General features: G+C 43.7%; 1 protein-coding gene across 1 annotated transcript in view; it reads left to right on the top strand.

The window, feature by feature from the left end:
* The window catches only part of KMT2D (lysine methyltransferase 2D), a 76,410-nt gene extending 58,243 nt beyond the window's left edge, over positions 1-18,167 (top strand). The window contains exons 36-47 of the mRNA XM_015814748.1: positions 799-880; positions 1,369-1,544; positions 2,893-3,020; positions 4,094-4,220; positions 4,321-4,445; positions 5,730-6,873; positions 9,713-9,849; positions 11,410-11,540; positions 12,568-12,853; positions 14,899-14,972; positions 15,880-15,988; positions 17,968-18,167. Of these exons, the coding sequence (XP_015670234.1) occupies positions 799-880; positions 1,369-1,544; positions 2,893-3,020; positions 4,094-4,220; positions 4,321-4,445; positions 5,730-6,873; positions 9,713-9,849; positions 11,410-11,540; positions 12,568-12,853; positions 14,899-14,972; positions 15,880-15,988; positions 17,968-18,060 (2,612 nt within the window). The 3' untranslated portion in view covers positions 18,061-18,167. The remainder of the gene's footprint in view (positions 1-798; positions 881-1,368; positions 1,545-2,892; positions 3,021-4,093; positions 4,221-4,320; positions 4,446-5,729; positions 6,874-9,712; positions 9,850-11,409; positions 11,541-12,567; positions 12,854-14,898; positions 14,973-15,879; positions 15,989-17,967) is intronic.
* The last annotated feature ends 7,258 nt before the right edge of the window (positions 18,168-25,425 follow it).

The following is a 25,425-nucleotide window of genomic DNA, read 5'->3' as shown; positions in this document are numbered from 1 at the left end:
GATTAGTTAGTAACACAGTTGTGAAGTGAATCTGGTTTACTCCATTGATTTTAGCCATCAGAAGGTTGCAAAAAGCGATCACACGATCCTGGGACACTGCAACTGTCATAAATACATGCCAGTTGCCAAGCATTTGAATTTTGATCACCTGACCATGGGGATGCTGCAACGGTCGTAAATATGAGAACTGATCATAAGTCACTTTTTTCAATGCCCTTGTAACTTCAAATGGTCACTGAACGAATGTCAAGGACTACCCGTAGAGCAAACATTTAAGGCAAAGTTGCAGATACGGAGAAGGCAAAGGGGAAGAGCTTTGAGGAGGTCTCTGGAAATGATTTTGTATGGGTTGAGCCCTGAGAAAAGTTGCAAATAAAGAGTATTTATAAATTGCTATTTATGAATTTTTTTATACACAGTTTATTCCCATCTTCTGAGGATCCTTCACTTATTCTTTATTTATATTTTATAAGAAATTTAAAAAGGGAATTTAAAAAAATGATAAAGGGGGGCCAAGAGGAAAATAGAAAATAATTGCAAATTTCTGAAACATAAATGGTGGTTTATCGCTTCTTGGTTATAGAGTGGCATTTTGCCAGGTACTACTGTATCACTGAAAAGGCCTATTCCTTGCTTGCCATTGACCTCTTCTTTGCCAAGAATTGGGGGACTATATAGAAAAAAAGCCTCCCGGTGTATATTAGCGCGGAATCAGTCTGTGGATTCTCATGCTGTAGACATGGTTACTGGCAATCCTGCAGCATCTGATATTTGATCTTTCTTATTCCATGTGTGAAGATGCTCCCCCTGTGGAAGTGAAAAGCTTAGATCTACTTGCAGCTCTGCCTACCCCACCACACAATCAGACTGAGGACGTCAGGTGAGAATAGAAGTCTGATTGAACAGAAACACAAAAGACAAGTGTTTTAGTTGTGTGCCATCCAAAATGTTCCCCAACCCGGTTTCCTTCAGATGTGTGGATCGTTAATTCACACCATCCCCAACTAATGTAACAAAGTCCATACATCGGGGGGGGGGGGTATGAAATCAGGAGATATTGCTGAGTTTATAGGAAGCAAATGAGACCTGGTACGTAATCTTTTGAACTTGGAAAATATAAAGCTTCTTTTGGGGAGCGTTAGCCTTTTTTGTCTGGGCGTAGTTGGGCGTCCCTTGCTGATTTACTGCATTTCATCCAATTCCCTATCAGTAGGTCCAGTTCTACATCCTGCCAACCTTTAACTCTGGAACTGGCAAGATAAGTTGGTATTCACCAGCACTCCCATAATGCCCTAAATCACTTTCACAAAAATCAGGCAGGAGCAGAAGCGTCCTAAATTGTATAACCGTTCTCCATTATCTCTGCAGGATGGAGAGTGATGAGGAAAGTGACTGCCCTGACTCCATTGTCCCAGCATCGTCTCCAGAGAGTGTCTTGGGAGAAGAGATACCACGCTTCCCGTTGCTGGTTGGAGCCAAGTCTGAAGTGGAGGAGTGCCCTATGTCCCCTGTCATCCCCATAATTCCAAAGGCCAGCATCCCAGGTTCGTGAAAAGTAATGACTTGTATGGAAGGTAATCCATGAGCTAGAACAGTGGTTTTCAACCTGCGGTCTGTGAACTCCTGGGGGGCTGCAAAGTTGCAGGAGGTCTGGGAGGACATGAAGAAATGCTATGATTTAAATCTTAAGTTAAATTTTGGGGGTCCACGGCCACAAGAAAAGGCTGAGAACCACTGAGCTAGAATCATCTTTAATCCTTGTTGCATCTGCATTTCCCAGACGAGAAGTACACTGTAATCCAAACTGTTTTAATCTAAAAAGATTCTAAATATTATATACCTGATAACAATATACCAATGTCGGTAATGACCACAATAAACTGTTGCATTATAGACATTATAAATGTAACAATAAGAATTCCAGTTTGGCATTAGACATAAACTCTAAAGACATCTCAAGATAGCTGTCTTCAGTAGGTTACGAAAGTAGGAGCCACCTGGGGGTGGGAGACGATAAGGTATTCTAGAACAGGGGTCCCCAACCCCCCAGGACACAGACTGGTACCGGTTTGTGGCCCGTTGGGAATCGGGCCACGTAAGTGGCAGGTGAGTGTGCAAAGCTTCATTTGTGCATGAGCAGGAGCTATGTTGCATGCAGAAACCATCCCCTACCCATCGCTGCCACTGCCGCCGGTCCATGGAGCCAGAAAGGCTGGGGACCGCTGTTCTAGAGGAGAGGCACTTCTGTGATCCTTCCCACAATATCCCATTATACTGTAGATGGAGAACTTCAGCAGACATTCTGTAGTTGCTCAGATGGGTAGGCAGAACCTAGCTTGAAAAAAATAGTACATTAGACTGCCGGGCCCTTGAGAGGGTAAGGAATAATCAACGTTTTGAATTGCACTCAGAAACATACCAGCAATCAGTGCAGCTCCTGTAGCAGTAAGTAGTGTTAAATGATAGTAATGTGACAACTCTGTAGGCATCCAGAACATTGCATCATACATACTAGTTGAAGTTTCTGGGTTGTCTTTACACTGCCCTGTGTAAAGTGAAATACATGAAATGAATGAGGTCAGTTAATGAGGTCTCCTGGACCTAGATGGTGAGTTCCCCTAGCTTATCGCTATCATTATCCTCCACTTCACCTCTGGCCTTCTGCTCTGCTTAATTTTTAATCTCCCAGACTGACACTGTGGGAGCCGCCACACACCTTCAGGAAAACACTGGCATTTGTATTGGTTGATCTATGACTTATTCAGGTACACGATTTTGGGTTGAGTGCTGAATTACCCTACTTTAGATAAGTGATTTGAATTTCTGGAATAGGAGTTTGAGCAGCAGCTTCTGACAGAATTTTTTTTCCTCCCTTTGCTTTCCTTCCTTCAGCTTTCCCAGATTCCAAACCCTACGGGACTGTAGAGCCAGTGGGAAAGGAGACGCCCGGCACTTCCTGGGACAGAGCCAAAGGGAGTGAGGTCTCTGTCATGCTCACCGTGTCTGCAGCTGCTGCCAAGGTATGGAGCGAGGACCAAAAGTTCTCTTGAGCCTTAGGAATTATAGACCAAGACCAGGGGTGGGCAACCTTGGCTCTTTTATGACTCGTGGACTTCAACTCCCAGAATTCCTGAGCCAGCATGGCTCAGCTTGGAAACCTCTCCCTTTCCCCTCAGCATGGCTGGCTCAGGAATTCTGGGAGTTGAAGTCCACGAGTCATAAAAGAGCCAAGGTTGCCTACCCCTGACCAAGATATTTGAAGGCTGTGAGTTGGCAATACAGTTGCTGTGTAGATATTTTAGGCATGATAAAGTCCTCGTGAAGTGACTTATCTGCCTTGTTTGTCTCAGGGCCCTCTCAGCTGGGGAAGCACTATCAATTTTCCACATCTGGTAGAAATGTGAGAAGTCTCTAGTTTTGTGCCATAGCCCTTTTTGCTGAATGCTGCCCATCCCCCTATTCTGACAGCTTATTCTGAGTCTGAACATCTTTTATTGTTGCTACTTTTCTGGTCTCATTACTAAACAGCTGTCAAGTACTTGGCAGATGTTCAGATTGATGGGTCCCCACATCAACAAGGTAGTAACATTCTTCTGTCACATGACCCGCACAATGGATACTTTAAACCAGCGGTTCTCAACCTATGGGTCGCGACCCCATTTGGGGTCGATCGACCATTTCACGGGGGTCGCCAAGCAAGGCTGTCCGCCATTTTTTCCCCCTTTTCCAGCGGGTGCCTTACCTCCCTTGAGCTGGGCCAGCTGGTGGTCGGCCTGCTCCATCTCTGCCGCTTGCCAGCTACGCCTCGGCCGGCGCAGGGGGCGGAACCACGCATGCGCGGTGCTCCCGGGCAGGGAAAGTCCTCGACTTACGACCGGTTGGGTAGTCCTCGACATACGACCGGTTTAGTCCTCGACTTACGACCGGTTTAGTCCTCGACTTACGACCGGTTGGGGTCGCGGCATTAAAAAGGTTGAGAACCACTGCTTTAAACCAATTTTTTTTGGGTGATTAAGCTACACTAAAGGGTTTGGGGGTTCCATTTCTTAATCTGCTCAAATACTTTCCTGACCATTCCCCCCGTCTTCTCCAGAACCTGAACGGTGTCATGGTGGCAGTGGCAGAGCTTTTGAGCATGAAGATTCCCAGTTCTTACGAAGTGTTGTTTCCGGAGCGAAATGTAACCAGTGAACCCAGGAAAAGTGAAACTGATGCACAAAGTGAGTATCCTAGTCAAGATAGCCTCTTGGTAGTATATCTTTTTTATTTTTCCAGTCTTGCCTTTTATTGGTCCCTGTTTCTCTGTCCCAACTTTCTTAGGCAAAGAGAAGCCAGTAGTTTCAAAGGGTCCTGAAGGTGGACCAGAGTGGCTGAAACAGTTTGATGCCATGTTGCCTGGCTACAGTCTCAAGAACGAACTGGACATCTTAACTTTGCTCAAACAGGTAAAGGAGGAGCTGGGAGCTTCCCCCCCCCCCCCAAAAAAAAATCTCCTTTGTTACTGAACAGTTTTTAACTAGTTGCGGTAAGCTTATCTGAAAGAAAATTGTCCAAGCTTTTAGCGTAACTCTTCCTTTTTCATGTAAGAATAGATAACAGATTATCACCACCACCTCATATTTTGATATGCATTTTGTTCAAATTAGAAAAAAAAAAGATCTTGAAAGAAGATAATGATACAATAGGGCCACATCCCCCCATTTCACTTTTTGCACAAGAAAAGACGTTGATTACCTCAAGTAGCGCTTGTCATCTTCCACAGACTTTGTTGCTTTCAGGGTGGAACTGCTTTGTTTCTTGTCTGAGGACCACCCATGCTCTCCTTTCATGACATTCAGTCAGCTCCCCTAGCCAGACCTCTCTCTTAACCAAACTCTGAAGAAAAAAGGAACTATCAAATTTCTGATAACCAACTGGCTTTGGTGTGATGGAATAGCGCTCATATTAAAACCATATGTTGTGCTGGTAGGATGTCTCCTATCAGACAAATTGGCTAGTGGCCTTAGTTGCCTCTGCTTCTTTTTCAAAGACATTTGTGGTTGAATCTCCAGCTAGAGTGGGAAAGGAAAAGTGGGAAAACTATCAAGCTTGGAGTCCTTGCAGGGAAGGAAGCCACAGAGGCCAGAAGCCACACACATACATCCCTCCAAATTCTGAAGCCTTTATTTGATGGTTCCCAAGAGACTGTAGTCCAGTGGTGGCGAACCTATGGCACGAGTGCCAGAAGCGTCACTCGGAGCCCTTTTTGAGGGCACGTGTGCCGTTGCCTCAGCCCCGCCTCCCCCCACGGCCCCCTCCTCACCAGCAGCCCCCCTGGAGGAGAGTCACCCCCAGGCTCGGCCTGCGCGGAGTAGCGCAGCCAAGAACATGGCAGCCGGGAGCAGGGACAAGACTTCATCCTCATGCCCTTCGTGTGCAGATGCTGCTGCGGGGTGCGGGCAGAGGGTGTGGCCGCATGGCGCTGCAGGGCCATCTGGGCGATCTGCTATGGCAGGCAGTGGAGGCGGTGGGTGGCCCTGTGGGCAGGCGGGGTGTGAGCGAAGTGGGGGGCAGCAGGGGGCGGGGCAGTTTTTGGGCACTCGGCCTCTAAAAGGTTCGCCATCACTGCTGTAGTCAATCTGATGGAATTCTTGTAAATAGTCAAGCAGCAATAAAGAAGCAACTCTGATCAGCTCATAGAGTTGTTCTGGTTCTTAGTACCTGACAAGTTTTCCCCCCCTCTTCTTTAGGAGACTTCAGTTCCAGAAAAAGCTGCTCAACATTGCTACATCAACAACGTTGCCAATCTGGATGTCCGGCAACTCTTGACACTTCCCGAAGAACCGTCTCCTCCTCTGTCCCCTTTTGCACCCTCTCCACCAAGCCCACCCAAGATTCCTGAGCCACCCCCTGAGCCCGAAGCACCACCTCCGGCTGCGACCTCCCCTCCACCTTCATCTCCTAAAGAAGAAGCCCCTCAGTCTCCCCCTAAAGCCAAGCCTCGCTCCAGGCCCCTGGAAGATAATGAGGAGAGCAAGCCAAGGCTCAAAAAATGGAAAGGGGTGCGTTGGAAACGGTTACGTTTCCTCATCACCATTCAGAAGGGTGGTACCAAGCGTGATGGGGAGAGGGAGATTGCGGAGTTCATTGAGCGCTTGGCCACTATTCTTCGGCCGGAGAAAGTGCCACGCGATTTACGGAAGTGCTGCTTTTGCCACGAGGAAGGAGATGGAGCCACGGACGGTCCAGCCCGCCTCCTTAATCTTGATCTGGACTTATGGGTGCACCTCAACTGTGCCCTCTGGTCCACGGAGGTTTACGAGACTCAGGGCGGGGCCCTAATTAACGTGGAAGTAGCACTGCACCGGGGCCTGCTCACCAAATGCTCGCTTTGCCAGAAGACCGGTGCCACTAATAGCTGCAACCGTATCCGCTGCCCCAACGTCTATCACTTTGCTTGTGCTATCCGTGCCAAGTGTATGTTCTTTAAGGACAAGACGATGCTGTGCCCGCTGCACAAGCTCAAGGGTCCCTGCGACCAGGAGCTCAGCACCTTCACTGTCTTCCGACGGGTTTACATCGAGAGGGATGAGGTCAAGCAGATTGCCAGCATCATCCAGCGCGGGGAGCGCCTCCACATGTTCCGGGTGGGAGGCCTGGTCTTCCATGCCATAGGGCAGCTCTTGCCCCACCAAATGGCGGACTTTCACAGTGCCACAGCGCTCTACCCTGTGGGCTACGAGGCCACCCGCATCTACTGGAGTTTGCGGACCAACAACCGGCGTTGCTGCTACCGATGCACCATTTGTGAGAACAACGGCCGGCCAGAGTTTGTGGTTCAAGTGATGGAACCTGGTCTGGAGGATTTGGTCTTCACAGATTCCTCGCCACAGGGTAGAGATCAGTTTGAGCTTCTGTTTCATGAGTTTGCTGGTTGTGAGCTTTTGACGAAGACCAGAATTCTTCCTCTTTAAGATCCCAAATGTCTAAAATTGTGCGAGGTTGACTTGAGAAAATCCACTTCCTCTGCCCAGAATTAATGGTTTAAAAAGCACAGCAGCTGTAGACATACGTTAAGAGAGGTCTATTTTCTGATGCACTGAGCTTATTTCACGTTTGAAAGTAGGAGGAAGACTCTTGGGCCCTGCAAAACTCAGCAGGGATGTCCAAATGTGTCCTCTTGGGTACATGTAAAATTAATAACCCTTTAAAATAGTTGCTACATTGTAAATCATGCTTTTCAGACAGTGGTCTTTAAAGTGGCTAAAGGGGGGGACTGTTTTCATGTTTTCGATCTAAAAAGACCATATGGAGGAGAAGGAAGGTTATTTTCAAGATCAGGGAGATGAGGGAGTAATACATTGGCATATAGAGGCAGTTCAGGCTAGACCAGGGGCAGGCAACCTTGGCTCTTTTATGACTCGTGGACTTCAACTCCCAGAATTCCTGAGCCAGCATGGCTCAGCTTGGAAACCTCTCCCTTTCCCCTCAGCATGGCTGGCTCAGGAATTCTGGGAATTGAAGTCCACAAGTTACAAAAGAGCCAAGGTTGCCTACCCCTGGGCTAGACTAGCGATTTCTTTGTGAAGTTCCTATGGAAGTAACAATCTGTGTCACCGTTCCTGAAGGAACTTTGGTGGTGGGGAGGCTGAGAGTTTGCTGGGGCTGACACAATATAGGTAGTCCTCAACTTGCGACCACAATTGAGTCCAAAATTTCTGTTTGCTAAGCGAACTAGTTCAGTGAATTGCCCCCCTATTTTACTTCCTTTCTTGTACACTTGTTAAGGGGATCACTGCAGTTGTTAAGTCAGTAACACGACCGATAATTGAATCTGGCTTCCTCAATGACTTTGCTTGTCAGAACTTTGCAAAAGGTGATCACATGACACCCCCCCAAAGACACTGCAACTGTTATAAATACCTGCCGGTTGCCAAGTGTCGACATTTTCAATACATGACTACGGGGATGCTGCAACAGTTGTAAGTGTGAAAGAGGAATATAAGTCACTGTTTTCAGTGGCGTAACTTCAAACACTAAAGGAATATTTTTGTGAGTCGAGGACTACCTGTATTTGCTGATAATGGGAGCAATCTTTTCCCCAAGCCTAAACAAGCAAACAAACAAACAATCTCCACCCAAATTAAAAGAGAGGTGTTTTCTCTTTCTCTTTCCTAATTATAAGATAAGATAAGATAACCTTTATTGTCATTTTTTTACTGTGGGCACAACGGCACATATCAAAAATGAAATTTAGTTGCCCGCTCTCAAAGTGAAACACATACATGACACAGTGAAACACATACATGACAGAAAGAGAAGGAGAGTCAGTTTCCCACTAGAATGACATATCTACTAGTTGAGAAGCACATCTCAAACAGTTGCTCCCTTTTAGGGTAAATTTCATTTTCCAGGGATTTTCTTAAAAGTAAAACAGCCTTCACTCTTGTCCAAATTTTTGGTCTCGTTCATGTCAGGAAGCAGTACCTATTCCAGTATAAATTATATGAGCATCCAGATAGTTCTCATTTAATGACGGCTCACTCGTTCAAAATTACAACGCAACTATATGAATGGTACTTAACGACCAGTCCTTGAAGTTCTGGCTGTCCCAGCACCACTGCAGTCGTGTGATCAAATCTGGGTGCCTAGCAACCGACACACACTTTCGAACAAGGGTTACATGGTCACCGTTTGTGGCCTTCCCTGCCTGCTTCCCATAAACAGTCAGTGGGGAAGTCAGAAGGGAAGGTTGCATGCTGCTCTGGTAAGTCTTATGCAGTCTCTCCTACCTGGCAGCAGCCAGCCCACCTACGCTCCTGTTGTACCTCACTGGCCACCTGCACACACTCCCTCACCCAGCTGTAGCAACTTACCTGCCTGTCGGCCTGCTTGTGAGTCACCTGGGACTTATTTAATGATCTTTGCTCAACGATAGCTGTGAAAATTGCTGTCACTAAGTGATTAAATCATGTGATGTTATGCTTTACAGCTACATCACTTAACAATGGAAATTCCAGTCTCAATTACCATTGTTAACTGAAAGACTACCTGCACTCTTTATATTAGATGGAATAGGAATAGGAATAGGAATAGGAATAGGAATAGAATAGAATAGAATAGAATAGAATAGAATAGAATAGAATAGAATAGAATAGAATAGAATAGAATAGCTCTGAAAAAATACCATTATGCATATTCCACATACCCACACCTATAGGACACAGAGAAACATCACAGTCTAGTTCAAATGTATACATATGCATGGCGGAAAAAAAGAACCCTGCGAAATTTCAAGATGGATGGCATAAGGAACAAAATTGTTTTGGAATCTAGTGGTTCTGCTATAAATTCAAATACGAAAAAAGGTAATAAAGTAGAACAAATTTTAGTGGAAATGAATATAGGGTGGATGCTTTTCGGCATGGACATTATGAGACGGAGCCTTTTGCCCAGTTCTGCCCTGTTGTCAGTCAGTTTTTAGGGACCTGGTTGCATGTATCTACTTAGCAGTTGTTGAAGGTTGCCTAATGCACGCTACTTTTTGCATTTTTATGCCTGAATTTCTGAATATGTGTCTGAAGTCATAGAGGACTGTCCTACAGCCAAGCATGTTGATAAATTTGAAGCCTGGTTTCTGATTCTCCCTCTCAGTAAATATGTATGTATCTGTCGTAGATGAATGAAAATGTCTCATCTTCAATTCTTCTTCCCTTTTCCTCTCTTGTAACAGCTGTCTGGAACCGCATCATTGAACCGGTGGCTATGATGCGCAAGGAAGCTGACATGCTGCGACTTTTCCCCGAGTATCTAAAGGGAGAAGAGCTCTTTGGCTTGACAGTGCATGCTGTTCTGCGCATCGCAGAGTCCGTATGTACCAAATGCAAGAAACAGGAACCCTGAAGTACAACTGGTGCCAGCAGCCCAAATCTTGACAGAAAATAATCTAATCATAATGGGATCATTCAACTCTTTTATGACCGGCTCACCTCTAGCAACTAAATCAGATTGAGGATGTAGCTTACCTTCTGTGTGGGCAGAATGCTGAATAGGGATGTTCCCATGACTGTCATGGAGACCATGAAATGCCAAGTTAACGACAATCTTGGCATGGATATTAAAGCCCCTACAGCTACTACCTGTAGGATTTCCCTGGCCATTTTTCAGAAATAAAGCTGTGAAGTAGAGTAGGTAATGGTAGATTAGCAATATCTTGACATTTATCTCTGTGACCCATCACTAGATGCAGCCTGCTCAGATTCTAATGCTAAGAAAAAAAAGAACTAGCAAAATTGATAGTCTTTATGGACCATAATAACACCTCATTCAGAAGAGATTGGACAACTGTTTGTCTGAAATGGTATAGAGGTTTCCTGCCTGAGCAGGGGGTTGAACTAGAAGACTTCCAGGTTTCGTTCCAACTCTGTTATTCTATTCTATTAACTTTTAATAAACTATATGTTTTCTTGATTTTTAGTAACAAACTGAAGATGCCTGATAACTAAATCCCATCCTTGCCCCCTTTTTTGGTGGGGTCCATGCAGTTAATGTGTACTCTTGGTAACATTTTAGTTCTCACCAAAGGGACTTTACATTCTCTGAGATATGCTCTCATTGTATCTGGGTCGATCCACAGTTCATACAAAGTGTAATAAAAGCCGCAGTCCCAGAAATACAACCGGTCCATGGAACAGTACCAAGCCGCGGCATGCCAACAACCGGTCCGCACAAACAAGCAAAGCCCCATCTGTGGGATGCAGGCAGCACACAAAACCACGCCCTCTCTGATCCGTGGAAAAACCTTTCTCCATGGAACTGGTCCCTGGTGCCCAAAAGGTTGGGGACCTCTGACCTACAGCATGCTTTCCAGTTGGTATTGATAAACTGGTTAATGAGACCAGTCCTGGAAGTGAGGATGCTAAATTTGCTCATGTCATATTTTTACCACTTAAATTTTGTGCTCTAGGAATAGATTTGCTTTGGTGGACCCATGTGAGGGACTGCCTTATTCTCCATTCATACTGTGTTTTCTCCAGGAACCCTGGCAAGATTGCATAACACACACTCTTCTATTTTTTCCATACTGACAATCCTGTGAGGTAGATTAAGATGACAGTGAGTTGCAAATAGTTACCGAGTCAGCCTCTCTAATTGAGGGTAGACTTGGCTCTGGGTCTTCCTACGTCTTACTCAGCACCAAGAGAAAGGACTTCTCATGCAGTAGAAGTATTGATGATGCTCTCCATTCAATTGTGTCCAATTTTCGGAGAGTCTATGGATCAGCTCACGCCACATTTTCCAAAATCTTAGGTAGCTTCTGCCAGTTGTTTTTATTCTGGTTGGTTTTGGTTTTGATGGTTTCTGTCTAGCCATTGTGCCTTTCCTTTTATCGCTGACCATTCTGGGCATAACATCCTCTTCTCTTCCCAGCTGCCTGGTGTAGAGAGTTGCCAGAATTACCTGTTCCGCTATGGACGCCATCCACTCATGGAGCTGCCACTCATGATCAATCCCACTGGCTGCGCTCGATCAGAACCCAAAATCCTTACACACTACAAACGGTGAGTGAACACCATCTGTTTTACTCTATTGATTGCTGATGATCTTCAGTGAAGAACCCGTGTTGAGACATCAAGCTGAGAGAGCGAAGTGTATCAATTGTAGGAGCCCTTCCTTGATATGCAGAAGGTTCTGGGACAGAATCATATTTGATAGGAAAGATCATAACCAGCCACTTGTGACTTAAAACAAGAAAGCTTCCTGTGTTGCTATGGCTCTGACGTAATGGCACGAGAACCTAGGCAAGAGGAGCCACTGAGAAGCTTTGCAAAGGATAGAATGAACCCGCTATTTCTTTTCTTTCAGATCTGGGGTACAACAGCATCTTAAAATAACCATGTTCAATTTTGATCACCGCTTTTGAGAAGGCATGTAATACAGCTGTAAAAGAGGACAATCAAAATGTTTAGAGGAAACAAAGGTTTTCTATTAAAAAAAAGGTAGAACATTGGGACTGTTCAGGTTAGGAAGAGGTGACATAATGTGTACAAAATCATGGACGACCTAGAGGAAAATAACAGGAATATATGTTTCTTTTGTCGCGGTCAATATACTAATACCAATAATTGCCCAGTGAAACCAGTTAGGATATTTAGAGCAGGTGAAAGAAGGCAGATAGTGCAAAATTAAGTTGTGGAATTCATTGGCCCAAAGAATGACCTTTAACTTACATGGTTTTACAAGGGTTCAAATTCATAATCTTTGAAGATTCGTCTTCCAGCTGTGTGAGGCAACGTAAGCAGATTCTTGATGGTTTTGTTAGATTTGGGGGACAGGTTTTTCTTTTAAACTATATACCTATTTTATAGTTTACAGTTTAGAGGTCTTCTTTCCATTTTGAAATATCAAAGAACTTAGTCAATGGATTTCAGCAACTAGGATCAGAAGAAGTTGAGTGCTACATATCCAACACAGTCCCAGCGATTGTTGCAACTCAAAACTCTGTATTTTATCCTAATTCTTCACTACCCTTACTGATGAGCTTCATATCACTTGTTTTTCTCCTCTCTCCCCCTATATATTTTGAAGGCCCCACACTCTGAACAGCACCAGCATGTCCAAAGCTTACCAGAGTACGTTCACAGGTGAAACAAACACACCCTACAGCAAGCAGTTTGTGCACTCCAAGTCTTCACAGTACCGCCGTCTCAAGACCGAATGGAAGAACAACGTGTACCTGGCCCGGTCCCGCATCCAAGGACTTGGGCTTTATGCTGCCAAGGATCTTGAGAAGCACACAATGGTTATTGAATATATTGGCACCATTATCCGCAACGAAGTTGCTAACAGGCGGGAGAAGATCTATGAGGAGCAGGTATGGGGTGGAATAAGGACTCTATTGGAATATAGTTGCACTAAGGAAATAGAAACATCCACTTCTAATTATAGGTGGGATGGGTGGCCTTAGCTTGGGTAGTAGGTCTGTGTAGACAAGGGTTTCCTAACCGTGGCAACATTAAGACGTGGATTTCAACTCCCAGAATTCCCCATCCAGTGTGGATGACTGGGGAATCCTGGCAGTTGAAGTCCACACATCTTAAAAGTTGCCAAGGTAAGGAAACCCTGTTGTAAAGGGTATTCTGGGCTAACATTTATAGTGAGAAAGTTACTTGACTTAGCTAGTGGTATGAAGAGTCCTCAATCAGAATCAGATTCTGATTGGATATTTGGTATTTCTAGATCTCCGATTGCCACTGAACTTGGATGATTATCTCCCTGAATTCTGTTCTGTCCTTTAATTGGAGAAGAATAGCTTACAATAAAGATGTATAAGTCATTATCACATAAATGGCATCGATCCACACCATCAGAATCCTATACCATTCTGTAGATTCATTAATTTTACAAAAAAAAGAAGACGCTGCATTTTTTCACATGCCATTTCTTCTGAAGTTTTCCTACATACTTTTGCTGTAACACACGCAATTTTAAGCTAAGCAAAGTTTTGAGGTGGGGGCTAGCAGGCTCTGTGAGTTAGCTTATACCCAGATTCTGTTTTGACAGAACTCGTATTTTGCTTGTGAGGAAATGTGCAGTGCACTTGCTTTCTGAAGTTGAAGAAACCAGTTCTGTTTCTGACTCGTTACATTTCCATGTGGTTATTTACTAAGTTTGTTCTAGTTTTTCCCATATTCATATGTTAAAAGTACATACCTTGCTTACTGGTCATTCTTTCAGCAACCATTTGAACTTACGAAAAGGGACACTTAAACAACTGGTCCTTAAAGTACCAGTTGTCACAGCACTCACGTAGTCACGTACAGGAAGTCCTCGACTTATGACCACAATTAAGCCCGAAAATTTTTTTGGCTAAGTGAGACATTTGTTAAGTGAATTTTGCATCACGGTACAACCTTTCTTGCACAGTTGTTCAGTGAATCACTGCAGTTGTTAAATTAGTAAGTGAATCTGGCTTTTCCCCATTGACTTTGCTTGTCAGAAGGTTGCAAAAGGGGATCACATGACCCCGGGGCACTGCGACCGTCGTAAATACTTGCCAGTTGTCATGCATCTGAATTTTGATCATGTGACCATAGGGATGCTGCAACAGTCATAAGTGTGCGTCAGTTCCCAAGCATCTTGATTTTGATCATGTGATTTTGGGGAGGCTGCAGCGGTCATGTGAAAAACAGTCATAAGTCGGTTTTTTTCCAGTGCCGTTGTAAATTCAAATGGTCACTAAATGAACTATTGTAAGTCAAGGACTACCTATATCTGATATAGGTGATCTGGATGCTTGGCAACTGGCTCAACGTACAAAGGTTGCAGTGATCAGATGATCGCCATTTGTGAGCTTCCCACAACAAAATCAAATGGCCTTCCCTACCTGGCAGTAGCTACCCCCAACCCCATCATGCTTGCACCGCATCTCTCAGGCCACCCACACACAATCTCCCCCATGTGGTAACAGCCACCCCCAGCCCTGCCATGTGCTGTACCTTACCTGGGCCTCACAAGCCACCTGGGACTGATTCAGTGACCTACAATCCTCACTTAATGGCAATGGGGAGTGCCACCGCTAAGTGATGTGGTCACATGATATTGCAGATTACAACCATGTTGCTTAGCAACCGAAATCATGGTCCCAATTACCATTGATACTCAAGGATTGCCTGTATACATTAAACATACATTGATGTTTCTTCAGCCAATGGATACATAGATTTCAGTCTAAATATTTTGGTGCTGGATATGTATGATGTTTTAAGTCTTTTCAAAGAGAGTAATCTCATGCTTGTCCCCTAGCATTTGTGCTACTAAAGCAGTTAATCTAAATTCAACTAAAATTGATGGTAAATCTGTGAGGCCTGAAGGAAACATAAAACATGCCATATAATTTCTCTTTTCATGCCTTTCCAGAACCGAGGCATCTACATGTTCCGTATCAATAATGAACATGTGATCGATGCCACCCTTACGGGTGGCCCTGCCAGGTGAGAAAATTTGAATTTATAGGTATTTGTTTACAAAATTAAAAGTTATTAGCTTTATCGATCCATTTAAAGGGGATTTGGATTTGATTTTAAATGATTTTAGACGGGAATATTTTTCTTTAGTTCTCAAGTTCTCATTTGAAGCACAGGAAAAGCAACTTAGGTAAAATTAATTGATTTCAATGTGCCTGGTTGTGTTTTTTATTACTGGTTAATACTGTTTATTCATTGCTAGTTAGAACATTTTTTTCAGTGAGAAGAAAGCACTGATAGAGTGTCATAAGTACTTCTGAACTGCTGCAACTAAGAGTTACATGGCTTATCGACCAATTAATTCTAGGGTTCACAACGGAATACTAATTGTCATATTTTGTTCCTCTCAAATAGGAAGCTATTATTTTCTTAACACCTTCTTAAAAATACAGTTGTTCACATTTTATTAATTGTATTTATTAGTAATTAAAATTTATTAATTAAAGATTAATTTACGTTACTCTATAATAAAATAGGGTGCAAATCAATTAAAACAAAAAAGAAAAGAAAACACAAAAGCCACGATAGAAAGCATTCAGTAAGCAAGGCGATAGTAACAGTAAGGATAATAAAGGTAATGTGAGCAATCATTATTAAATCTTGCCCAAGGTAGTTCCTTCAGAGCAAAGGATTCTTAATACACCACATATTTTTTGCATAAGTTCTTTGGTCTCATAAACCCCGCAGTCCTATTAATGTTAAAAATAGAAGGCAGGAATCCTGGTACAACCAGCTTGAGCAGGCACCGTTCCAGAGTTTCCAGAACATTCTGAAGAATTCCAGGCTGAGCTCTTCTGACGTTTCACAGAATGGGTTTCCACAGTGACAAACCCAGGGCCCCATTGCATGATTTTCCTTCTTCTTCCCCTCCAAGGTACATTAACCATTCCTGTGCGCCGAATTGTGTGGCTGAGGTTGTGACTTTTGACAAAGAGGACAAGATAATCATCATCTCAAGTCGCCGAATACCCAAAGGAGAGGAGGTGAATATTGGATTGTTGGACGCGCAAATGGCACAAAAATGAACCTGCAGGTAGTCCTTGACCTATGACAGCAACCGATTCAGTCAGCAACTGCTCCAAATTATGACAGCATTGAACAAATGCTGGTTACAACTGGTCCTCAGAGTTCCAGCTATCCCAACACACACACACACACACACACACACACACACACACACACACCCTCCGTGGTCATGGGAAGGCAGTCTGGATGCTTGACAATTAACGATGGCAACCAGGACTGCAGGAATTGCCGTCACTAAGCGACACAGTTATGCTTTACAACTACATCATTTAGTGATGGGAATGCCTGCCTCAATTGCCATTGTAAGTTGAGGACTGTCTACATGGTGTATAATTTCCCTTAAAATGTTACAAAGAAACTACCTGTCTGATGATAACAGGGTAGATTTCATATTCTAGTTCACTTTGAGCTTATTTACCTAGAATGTTCTATTTTTCATCAATTCTTGTTCAACTCAAGCTAGAACATACAGGCTTCCAGTGATCTCTCAACTGACCTGCTAAGCTTCCAACAAAGTTTCTACATTATGTTCCCTTATTTTATGCTTTGGAGAAAGTTTTTTTTTTACCATTCTCCCATAATGAATACATTGCTTTAAAATGGTAAGAGCCATATGTATCCTAAATGAGGAGAGAGGTACACATCAAAAAGAGTTACAGCTTATTTCATTTTGGTTTTAATGCTGCACAAACTCTTTACTTGGCTTGCTTATTCTGGACATGGGGATTATGAAAATCACATTTTAGGTGTTTGCATTCAATCCTTTCCTTGTCTGTGCCAATATCTGACAGGTGTGTGTGTGTATTATATATATACACATACATACATACATACATACATACATACATACATACATACATACATACACACACACACACACACAGTCGTGTGCAAAAGAAAGTACACCCGTTGAAATGTTTGATTTTTTTTTAACACCTAGGTATTCCTGGTGTTATGACCATTCATTCAGCAAATGTTCAGAGTTATCGTGACACTGAACAAAACAAAAGTTACATCCAGTCCCTGAAGTTACAGCTGTTGCAGCTCCCCTGTGGTTATGCGATCAAAATTTGGGTGCTCAGCAGTTTGCCTACCCTTACGACTGAGGAGTGTTTCAACTCCACCCACCCACCCACATCTGCCCTTTTGACCATCCCGCATAGCAGTACCTCGTGGTGGGGTGTTGAGGCTGAAGTAGAGGTCTTGGGCCTTCAGCAGCCCCAGCTGGCCACCGTTGATCCCAGACTTCGGCCCCAGGGCCCTTGCCACAAAGGAGGGCCACCTCAAGCCCCGTGCTGTGGCCAGCAGTCATGCTGCAAAGCCATTCCCCCATTGACTTTGCTTGCTGGAAGCCGGCTGGGAAGGTTATAAATGCTGATCACATAATCCTGGGACAGTGCATCTTGTCATAAACACACGCTGGTAGCCAAGCGACTGAATTTTGATCACCTGACCACAGGGATGTTGCAAAGTGCCGTTGTAACTTTGAACGGTTCACAAAGGGTCGACTTACAACAGTCCGTTTAGTGACCCGTTCAAAGTTACAACCGCACTGAAAAAAAGCGACTGGTGACCATTTTTCACATTTATGACTCTTGCGGCATCCCCAGGGTCACGTGGTTAAACGTTTGGCAGCTGACTCCTATTTATAACAGTTTCAGTGTCCCAGGGTCATGTGATTCCCCCCTTTTACCATCATTCTGACAATGCGGGGATTCACTGAACAACCATGTTACAAACTTAACAGTTGTAGGGATTCACCATTGTAGGTCATAGAATGGAGCAAAGTTCACTTAACAAACATTTCGCTTCGTAACAGAAATTTTGGGCTCAGTTTTGATTGTACGTCGAGGACCTACCTGCATCGTAAGTGGTGCCAGAAAAAGGCTTGAATTAAGCCTGAGCCTTACCCTGTTCTCATTTCTTTCTTCTGCAGCTGACGTACGACTACCAGTTTGACTTTGAAGACGATCAGCACAAAATCCCATGCCATTGTGGAGCCTGGAATTGCAGGAAGTGGATGAACTAGCTCCAAGGGGCTCTTTGACGAGGCAGAGGCCCACCCTGATAACCTGGCACAGATGGTGCCCTCGGCTGGGCGAGAGGGGGCCCTTTCTGCCAACTCTCCCAACTAGCCAGCATGGCCGAGAGTCACCCAGGGAAAGCATGATTGGAACTTGCCATCCCAACATGCTCACGGGGTAGCCGGGACCCAGATTTAAAGGGGGTGATGTCAGCCTACCTGCCCCTGCAAGCCAATATTGTCGGTGGTTTACATCCAGTTGGTTCTTTTGGCAGTTGGGTTTGGTTGCCTCCTGCTTCTTGACAAGGCAACCGACTTCCCCCCCCCCCCAATGAAAGGCAACAGCCGCTAGCAACTCCACCTGGGGTGGGAAAATGGATAAACTGGAACTCAGGGTTTTCTTTTTAGTATTTTTCTTTTGTGGGCAAAATGGGGATCCTTCTACCCCTATGCACCTGTATATAATGGACTATCAGAAATATACTGCGGTGGGGGGGGGAGAGAGCCTGGGGCATTCTGTCTAGCAGAGTTGGGGAAAGAGGGCTGCAGCATGGCTACGGAATCTCCCCAGGAAGAATTTGTAGGGGTTTTTTCCCCCCCCTTTGTGTGTGTGCGTGTTGGACGCAAGAAGAATTAAAAAAAAAAAACCCTAATCTCTATTGCTTGCTAATCTACCAAGGTAACAAGAGACTTCAAAGAGACTTGTTTTAGCTTGACAATCCACCTTCCAGAGCACCTCCCTCTGGATTTTCTTTTAATTTAGGTGTTGGATTTAAACTTGTGTGTGTGAGTGCGGGTGTACATATGTGTGCTTTTTGGAGTCGGGTCTGTTTCTGAGAGAGAGCGGGCGCTGCCTTGCGGAAACTGGAAACAGATCCTCCCTGTCTCTTAGCCCTGCCCCCCGCCCCGAAATCTTCCACGTGCGAGGAGCATCTGCACTCGAACCTACCTCATTTGAAGCGTTAGATTTTGGTGTCTTTTCCCCCCCTCCCCTCCTCTCTCTAATGTGAGCCCCTCGCTGTGCCGCCCTTCTTCCCAAGTCCTCCGAACACGGAGAGCCACAGTTGCTCTGTTTTTCCATGGGAAATTATTCGGAGGTGAGGTGAAAAAAAATGTCTTCTTCTGGACTTGTCCTTTGCCTTTTCTCCTCTTCTCTCTCCGGTCTCCCTTCAACCCCAGGTAGTCCTCAGTCTCCTGGACCTCCTTTGGAGGCTGAACCGCAGAGCTCTGGGAATCCCCATCCGTCAACAGAAGAGCCGGACGCACTGCAAAACAAGAGGTGGCTTGACTATGCCAGGGCGTCCTAAGGAGAGAAAGCCCCCTGAGAGCTGCTTGGTTGGTAGACCCCAGACCCAGAAAAGGGAAATGCCCATTGGATTAAGAAGGCAAGGGTTAGTACCGGTGAACTCTTTTGACAGTGTCAGGTGGGGCGGGTGGGGGAGCTGGTTCCCAGTGAGACTCGCACCCTCCAGTAAAGAGGCAGTCAGTTCCCTCTCTCGTCTCCCCTGATTAACTTGCTGCTCTGAAGGCTCACCGTGTGGATGCGTGCGAGTGTGGGTGTATAATTATGTCTGTACATATAAACGGAGGAGATTGAGAGAACGTGGGCACATTGCAGAGTTTGGGATTATTTATCTATTTATATAAATAAATATATATATATATATATATAAATATATTGTGTATATATTTGATATAGCATGGGGAGGAATACCCTGCCTGCAGGGTTTTTCTGGACTGCTGGGTGGATCTCTGCAGAGCCTTCCCTCCCCTCCATTGGGTGGGACGGGAACTATGGGAGAGAGAGAGAGGGAGAGAGAAAGAAAGAGAGAGAGAGAGAGAGACTTGTTTATTTGCAGAATTTTGGGTAGGAAGCCTGTAAAGAGCTTGTTTCTATGCTTCCTGTGTATATACATATATATTTTCCTTTTTTTAAATAAGAAAAAAAAATCAGTTTATAACCAGTATCTAAAGAGCCATCTGCCCAGCAGCATCTCCCTCCCCCCTTATAGGGAAATTCCTTATTAACCGAAGGCAAACTATGGGCATTAATACAGGTGAGACCGTCAGAAATGTGTTTTCACCATTTAAAATATGACACATGTTCTCCCCTGCTGCTGAACGAAACTTTGGAAGACTGCTGTACCCTTGAACTGAAGTTGACACGCGAGAGGAGCAAACGTCAGAGGGTCTTGATGGAGAAGGCTCTCTCGACTGACAGTGTATCATTTATATCTTTTAGCGCACAATTGCACCACTTCCCTTCTCCGGTTTCTAAACACACACACGCATCCCCCCCCCATTATGCCCATAAGAGTGGCATCTAACCGACCACAGTTCACAGATGATCGATCGGACAATGCAGAGGGAATGTGTGCACGGTCAAAGTCAGAAGAAGGACAAGGGGGGGGGGGTAATTAAAATCAGGGTTAGCATGCAAAAGTGTCTTTTTTTAAAAAAAAAATGTGGCAAGATGAGAACCATGTTCTTGAGTGCAAAGCTGCTTCTGCAAAACCGATCTAAGCTATGACGGTTAGAAAACAGTAGGAGATAATGACAGATTATTAAAAGTAATTAAAACTGTATATAAGATGACATTTGTGTAGAGAAGGGGGGAATTTTTATCATTTACAAAACCACTGGACGTTGTTTTAAAATAAAGGTTTGAGTTAAAGCCAGTATACATTTTTGTCTTTGGATTTTGTTTGTGTGTCTTTCCATTAATTTGGAAAGCTGTAAAGATGTAAAAAAAATAAATAAATTTTAAAGAATTGCTACAAAGGTTTAAAAGCTTGAGAGAGATTTTAAAGATGATAAAATGACTGAATATAATAGATTGTCAGGATTTTTTGGGATGACGGTTAGAGTTTAAGATAATTCTGTAGATTTTAGCTGATGAAGAAAAAGACTATACAATTTTTAATTTTTATATAAACTATAACCTGGTCTTGAAACTAAAAATTTTTTTAAAGTTCTCTGCCTGTATAACCGCATTTGACGCCTTGTCCCATACATCTGTTTACAGTTGCACATATTATATATATTAAGTTTTATCCCTTTTATGAACCCAAATAATCACTTTTTTAAAAATAAAGTGTGGACTTTGTGAGGAATAATATTTTGTGTTGGGGATTTTGTTACTTTGTGTGTGTGAGTTCTGTATAGCAAAGTTATCTTTCATAATGAAAGAACTGAAAACAAAATAGACCTATTCCTTAAAAAGCATAAATAAAATCAAAAATCAAATCCCATTCTTGCTCCTGCTATGTTCTGTATTTGGTATAACTTTGAAATATATATAATTTGGGTTCAAAGATGAAAAAAAATACTCATGATTGCTTTTCTGAGAAGACTGTAAATCAAGAGAGTTCTTTAAAATGTTAAATGACAAGTCTGATTTTTTTTATACTTAATATGTGCTGATGGAAAATAGACTCACATCTGATGTTAAATGTTTATTTTCTTATTAACTCTCTTTCAGTCAGTAGAGCACATCAAGACCAGGCCTGATTTGCCAATGAACATATATTTGAGGCAATATCTGAGTTACCTTTTTTGGTGGCCAGTCAGTGGATACACTTCCTGTTCTTTCCTACTATTTTGTGTAAAAAAAAAAAACCTTGGATGGCCTGCTTGGCAATTAAATGGGAGCCACCATGAATGGTTTAATGTTTAATTTTAGTTTAATTTCTCTGCTGAGTTGCCAATGCCTAATCACCGTCTGCTGTAAATTATCACTGCTGGATTAACTGACACTGCCCTTATTCCCTCTGTTCCTTTGTATAGAGTGCAGCAAGATTAGTAAGACTAGTGCTTAAGGACAGGCAGGAAACTCATTTAAAATAGAAATGTCCTTCAACCTCATCACTATAGCTCTCTTTGGTGATCACCTTTGAAATAATTTTCTGCATTTCTAGCACTATTTTCTTGTCCAAAGTAGTTTTATCACAAGTACTTTTTGGGTGAGAGAATTTAAGTTAGCTGTGCAAAGAGCTCTTTAGAGCCAGACTAACCAGATGCACATGGATTAAGATTTGTGGAGTACTTGGTACTCTCTGAATTTGGTTGTTTGCTTGCAGATGTTTAATTACCCAACTAGGTATGTTTTTAGTGTTAGAAAAAAGAGGGGTTTGCTCTCTGTTTATAACAGTAGCTTGCCCAGTCATGTTGGTGGGGCTGTTTTCTCTCCTTGGTAGTTCCTTGATTTGGCTGTTGTTTACTGTTTAATGGTTGCTGCTTGGGTGGGAAAGGGAGCAAGGGATTGTGAGACTGGCTGGGAAACTGTCACAGAACATTGAAAGTCAAAATCACATGACCGCATAGTATTGAAGCAGGCAGCGGCAGCTTCCCCAAATTTCATTCCCTTGAGAATCATGGGTTCTAGATTTTGAACACATTCTGTAAGCTAGCCATTTGAGTTATCTTGGCTCAAAAACTGTTGCCCTACAGTGCACTATTTCACCTGGTTAAAGATCATGATGAGAGTTTTAGTGTGTATATGCTATGATAGTAGAGTGACATTTGCCTTCTCAATAGAACAGAAGTCCCCAACCTTTTGAGCACCAGGGACCGGTTCCATGGAGAGAGGTTTTTCTGCGGACTGGAGAGGTCGTGGTTTCATGTACTGCCTGCACCCCACGGATGGGGCTTTGCTTGTTTGCGTGGCCCGGTTTCTGGCCGTGGCCTGGTGCCGGTCCACGGACTGGGGGTTGGGGACCCCTACAATAGAAGATTGCTAAGTTTGAACTGAGCAGATTTTTTTTTATTCACTAAGCTAATTTGATCTTTTTTCCTGTAAAGGTAGAAGGGCTTCACCTGGATGCAATTCTTGTCAAAATCAAGTAGGACTTTCTGAAACTGGACCCACTGAACTGACTTAAATATTTTTAAAAGCCCAAGGAAAAATAACAAATTCAATCAATAAATAGGCAGTTATCCCTGGAGTAATGTTGAATGTTGAAGTTGTTGAATGTTTTGTTTCTCTGATTTGAGAAGTGTTAGCTGAGGTTAAAAACAGCAAGACAAGGAGCCAGACATATTTTCTCTTTGGGTTTAATTTTATTTATAAGCTGCTCTAATCAACTCAGAGCAGCATACATCCCAACTATTGTAAATCAGATTAAAAACATACAGTACACATTAGAGTAAAATGGCAATAATTACAATGCTTAAAACAGGACATAGGGACATATAAGCCAAAATTTAATTCAACTACCAAGCAAAAGACCATTTCTATTGCTGGAGAAAACAGATTGTAGTAGTACTCTCACGTCCAAGGCCTGTATCTTTTGACAGTGTTCCTAAAAACCAGCAGGAAGGGAGCCATTTGGATATGTGGGCAAATACCATTCCAAAGTGGGGAGCAGTTAAGGAGGTATGTGATTGTTGCAGGGGCAAAATAAATGAGGAGAAATGTCATTCCCAAATGTATGAGTTAAAGCAGGGCTTTTCAACCTTTTCACTCATTGTACCACTTTTAGGATATGGCAGCATCCGAGTACCACCAGTCGCCTAGCAAGGTGTCGAAAACTTGATGACCCAAAAAGGAAAAAAGCGATAAGGTACAGGTAGTCCTTGACTTACAACAGTTCGCTTAGTGACTGTTCGAAGTTACAATGGCACTGAAAAAAGTGCCCCCCAAGCCACAGCCCAGCAAGACACCTGCCTGCCCACCCGGCGGCGCTCTTCCTCCTGTCTGAGGTTTTCATTGTTGTGAGCAGTTCTATTGAGGATTGGCAGTGGAGGTGGGGTGGGGAGTGTTTGGTTTTTATTCCCCCCGTCTGCTGCATGGTTGGTCACTTCACATGACCCTGGGACACTGTGACTGTCATAAATATGAATCAGTTGCCAAGCATCTGAATGTAAATCACAAAAGCCTGGAGATGCTGCAACATTCCAGCTGATCGGCGCTTCTTCTGGGCTCAGCAGAAGCGCCAGGATCAGTGCTGCTTTCCAGCTGATTGGTGCTTCTTCAGGGCTCAGCAGAAGTGCTAGGATCAGCGCCGAGCTCCAGCTGGATCCTGGCGCTGATCCTGGCGCTTCCACTGAGCCCTGACAGCCCTGCAGCTCCAGCCATCTCTCGCTCAGGCTTGTGCAGTGCTGCCACCGGCTCAGCTCATTCCCCTCACCCGCTATCACTTTTCTAGGATGGTCGTGTACCACCTGCCAGGTGCCAATGTACCACAGGTGGTACCCGTACCACTGGTTGAAAAGCCCCTGAGTTAAAGGATAGGCAGAGATCATCAAAATGCTAAATAGCCAATCAGGAAGATTCTGCTCTTAAGACAGGCCAAGAGGAAACAAGAAAAAGCAGCTTTATTCTGCCTTTTGCCTGCTTTCTCATGCAAAGGAGCAACTTTTCCAGAGGTGGTTCAAAGCAAGGCAGACATAAGCTTCCAATCCACAGAAATGTAGGCTTTTAAACCAGGAAAAATACAGGGACTAGTAGATTAGAATTTTACGGAAAATGATTTCAGCAACGATGCCTTTGTTTTGGGGATTAGGTTTTTATTCTATCTGTAGTGGCTGAAAGAACACCAGTTGGGATGATCATTTAAAAGTTATTATTTCCCCCTGTGGGCTTTCAACCTTGGTTTAGTGGCTGGGGAATTCTGGAAGTTGAGGTTCACATGTCTTAAAGTTGCCCAGCTTGAGAAGCACTGATTTTCTAGATAATCCTATAAAAGCTTATCTAGTTGGGGAGGGTGCAAACATAATTGTGGGAGAACCATCTCTGCTTATGAAAGCCAGAAGGTTAAAAGCCACCACACTTCAAACATCTACAGTGAGGGGGGAAAAGTATTTGATCCCCTGCTGATTTTGTATGTTTGCTCACTGACAAAGAAATGATCAGTCTATAATTTTAATGGTAGGTTTATTTTAACAGCGAGAGACAGAATAACAAGAAAATCCAGAAAAACGCATTTCAAAAAAGTTACAAATTGATTTGCATTTTAATGAGTGAAAGAAATATTTGATCCCCTATCAATCAGCAAGATTTCTGGCTCCCAGGTGTCTTTTATACAGGTAATGAGCTGAGATTAGGGGCACTCTCTTAAAGGGAGTATTCCTAATCTCAGCTTGTTACCTGTATAAGACACCTGTCCACAGAAGAAATCAATCAGATTCCAAACTCTCCACCATAGCCAAGACCAAAGAGCTGTCCAAGGATGTCAGGGATAAGATTGTAGACCTACACAAGGCTGGAATGGGCTACAAGACTATCACCAAGCAGCTTGGTGAGAAGGTGATAACAGTTGGTGTGATTATTTGCAAATGGAAGAAACACAAAATAACTGTCAATCTCCCTCGGTCTGGGGCTCCATGCAAGATCTAACCTCCTAGAGTTTCAATGATCATGAAAACGGTGAG

The sequence above is a fragment of the Protobothrops mucrosquamatus genome, unplaced genomic scaffold (genome assembly GCF_001527695.2).
Source record: "Protobothrops mucrosquamatus isolate PMUCROS unplaced genomic scaffold, P.Mucros_1.0 scaffold280, whole genome shotgun sequence".
Classification (NCBI taxonomy): Eukaryota; Metazoa; Chordata; class Lepidosauria; order Squamata; family Viperidae; genus Protobothrops; species Protobothrops mucrosquamatus.
This window is presented reverse-complemented; position numbering and strand designations above follow the sequence as displayed.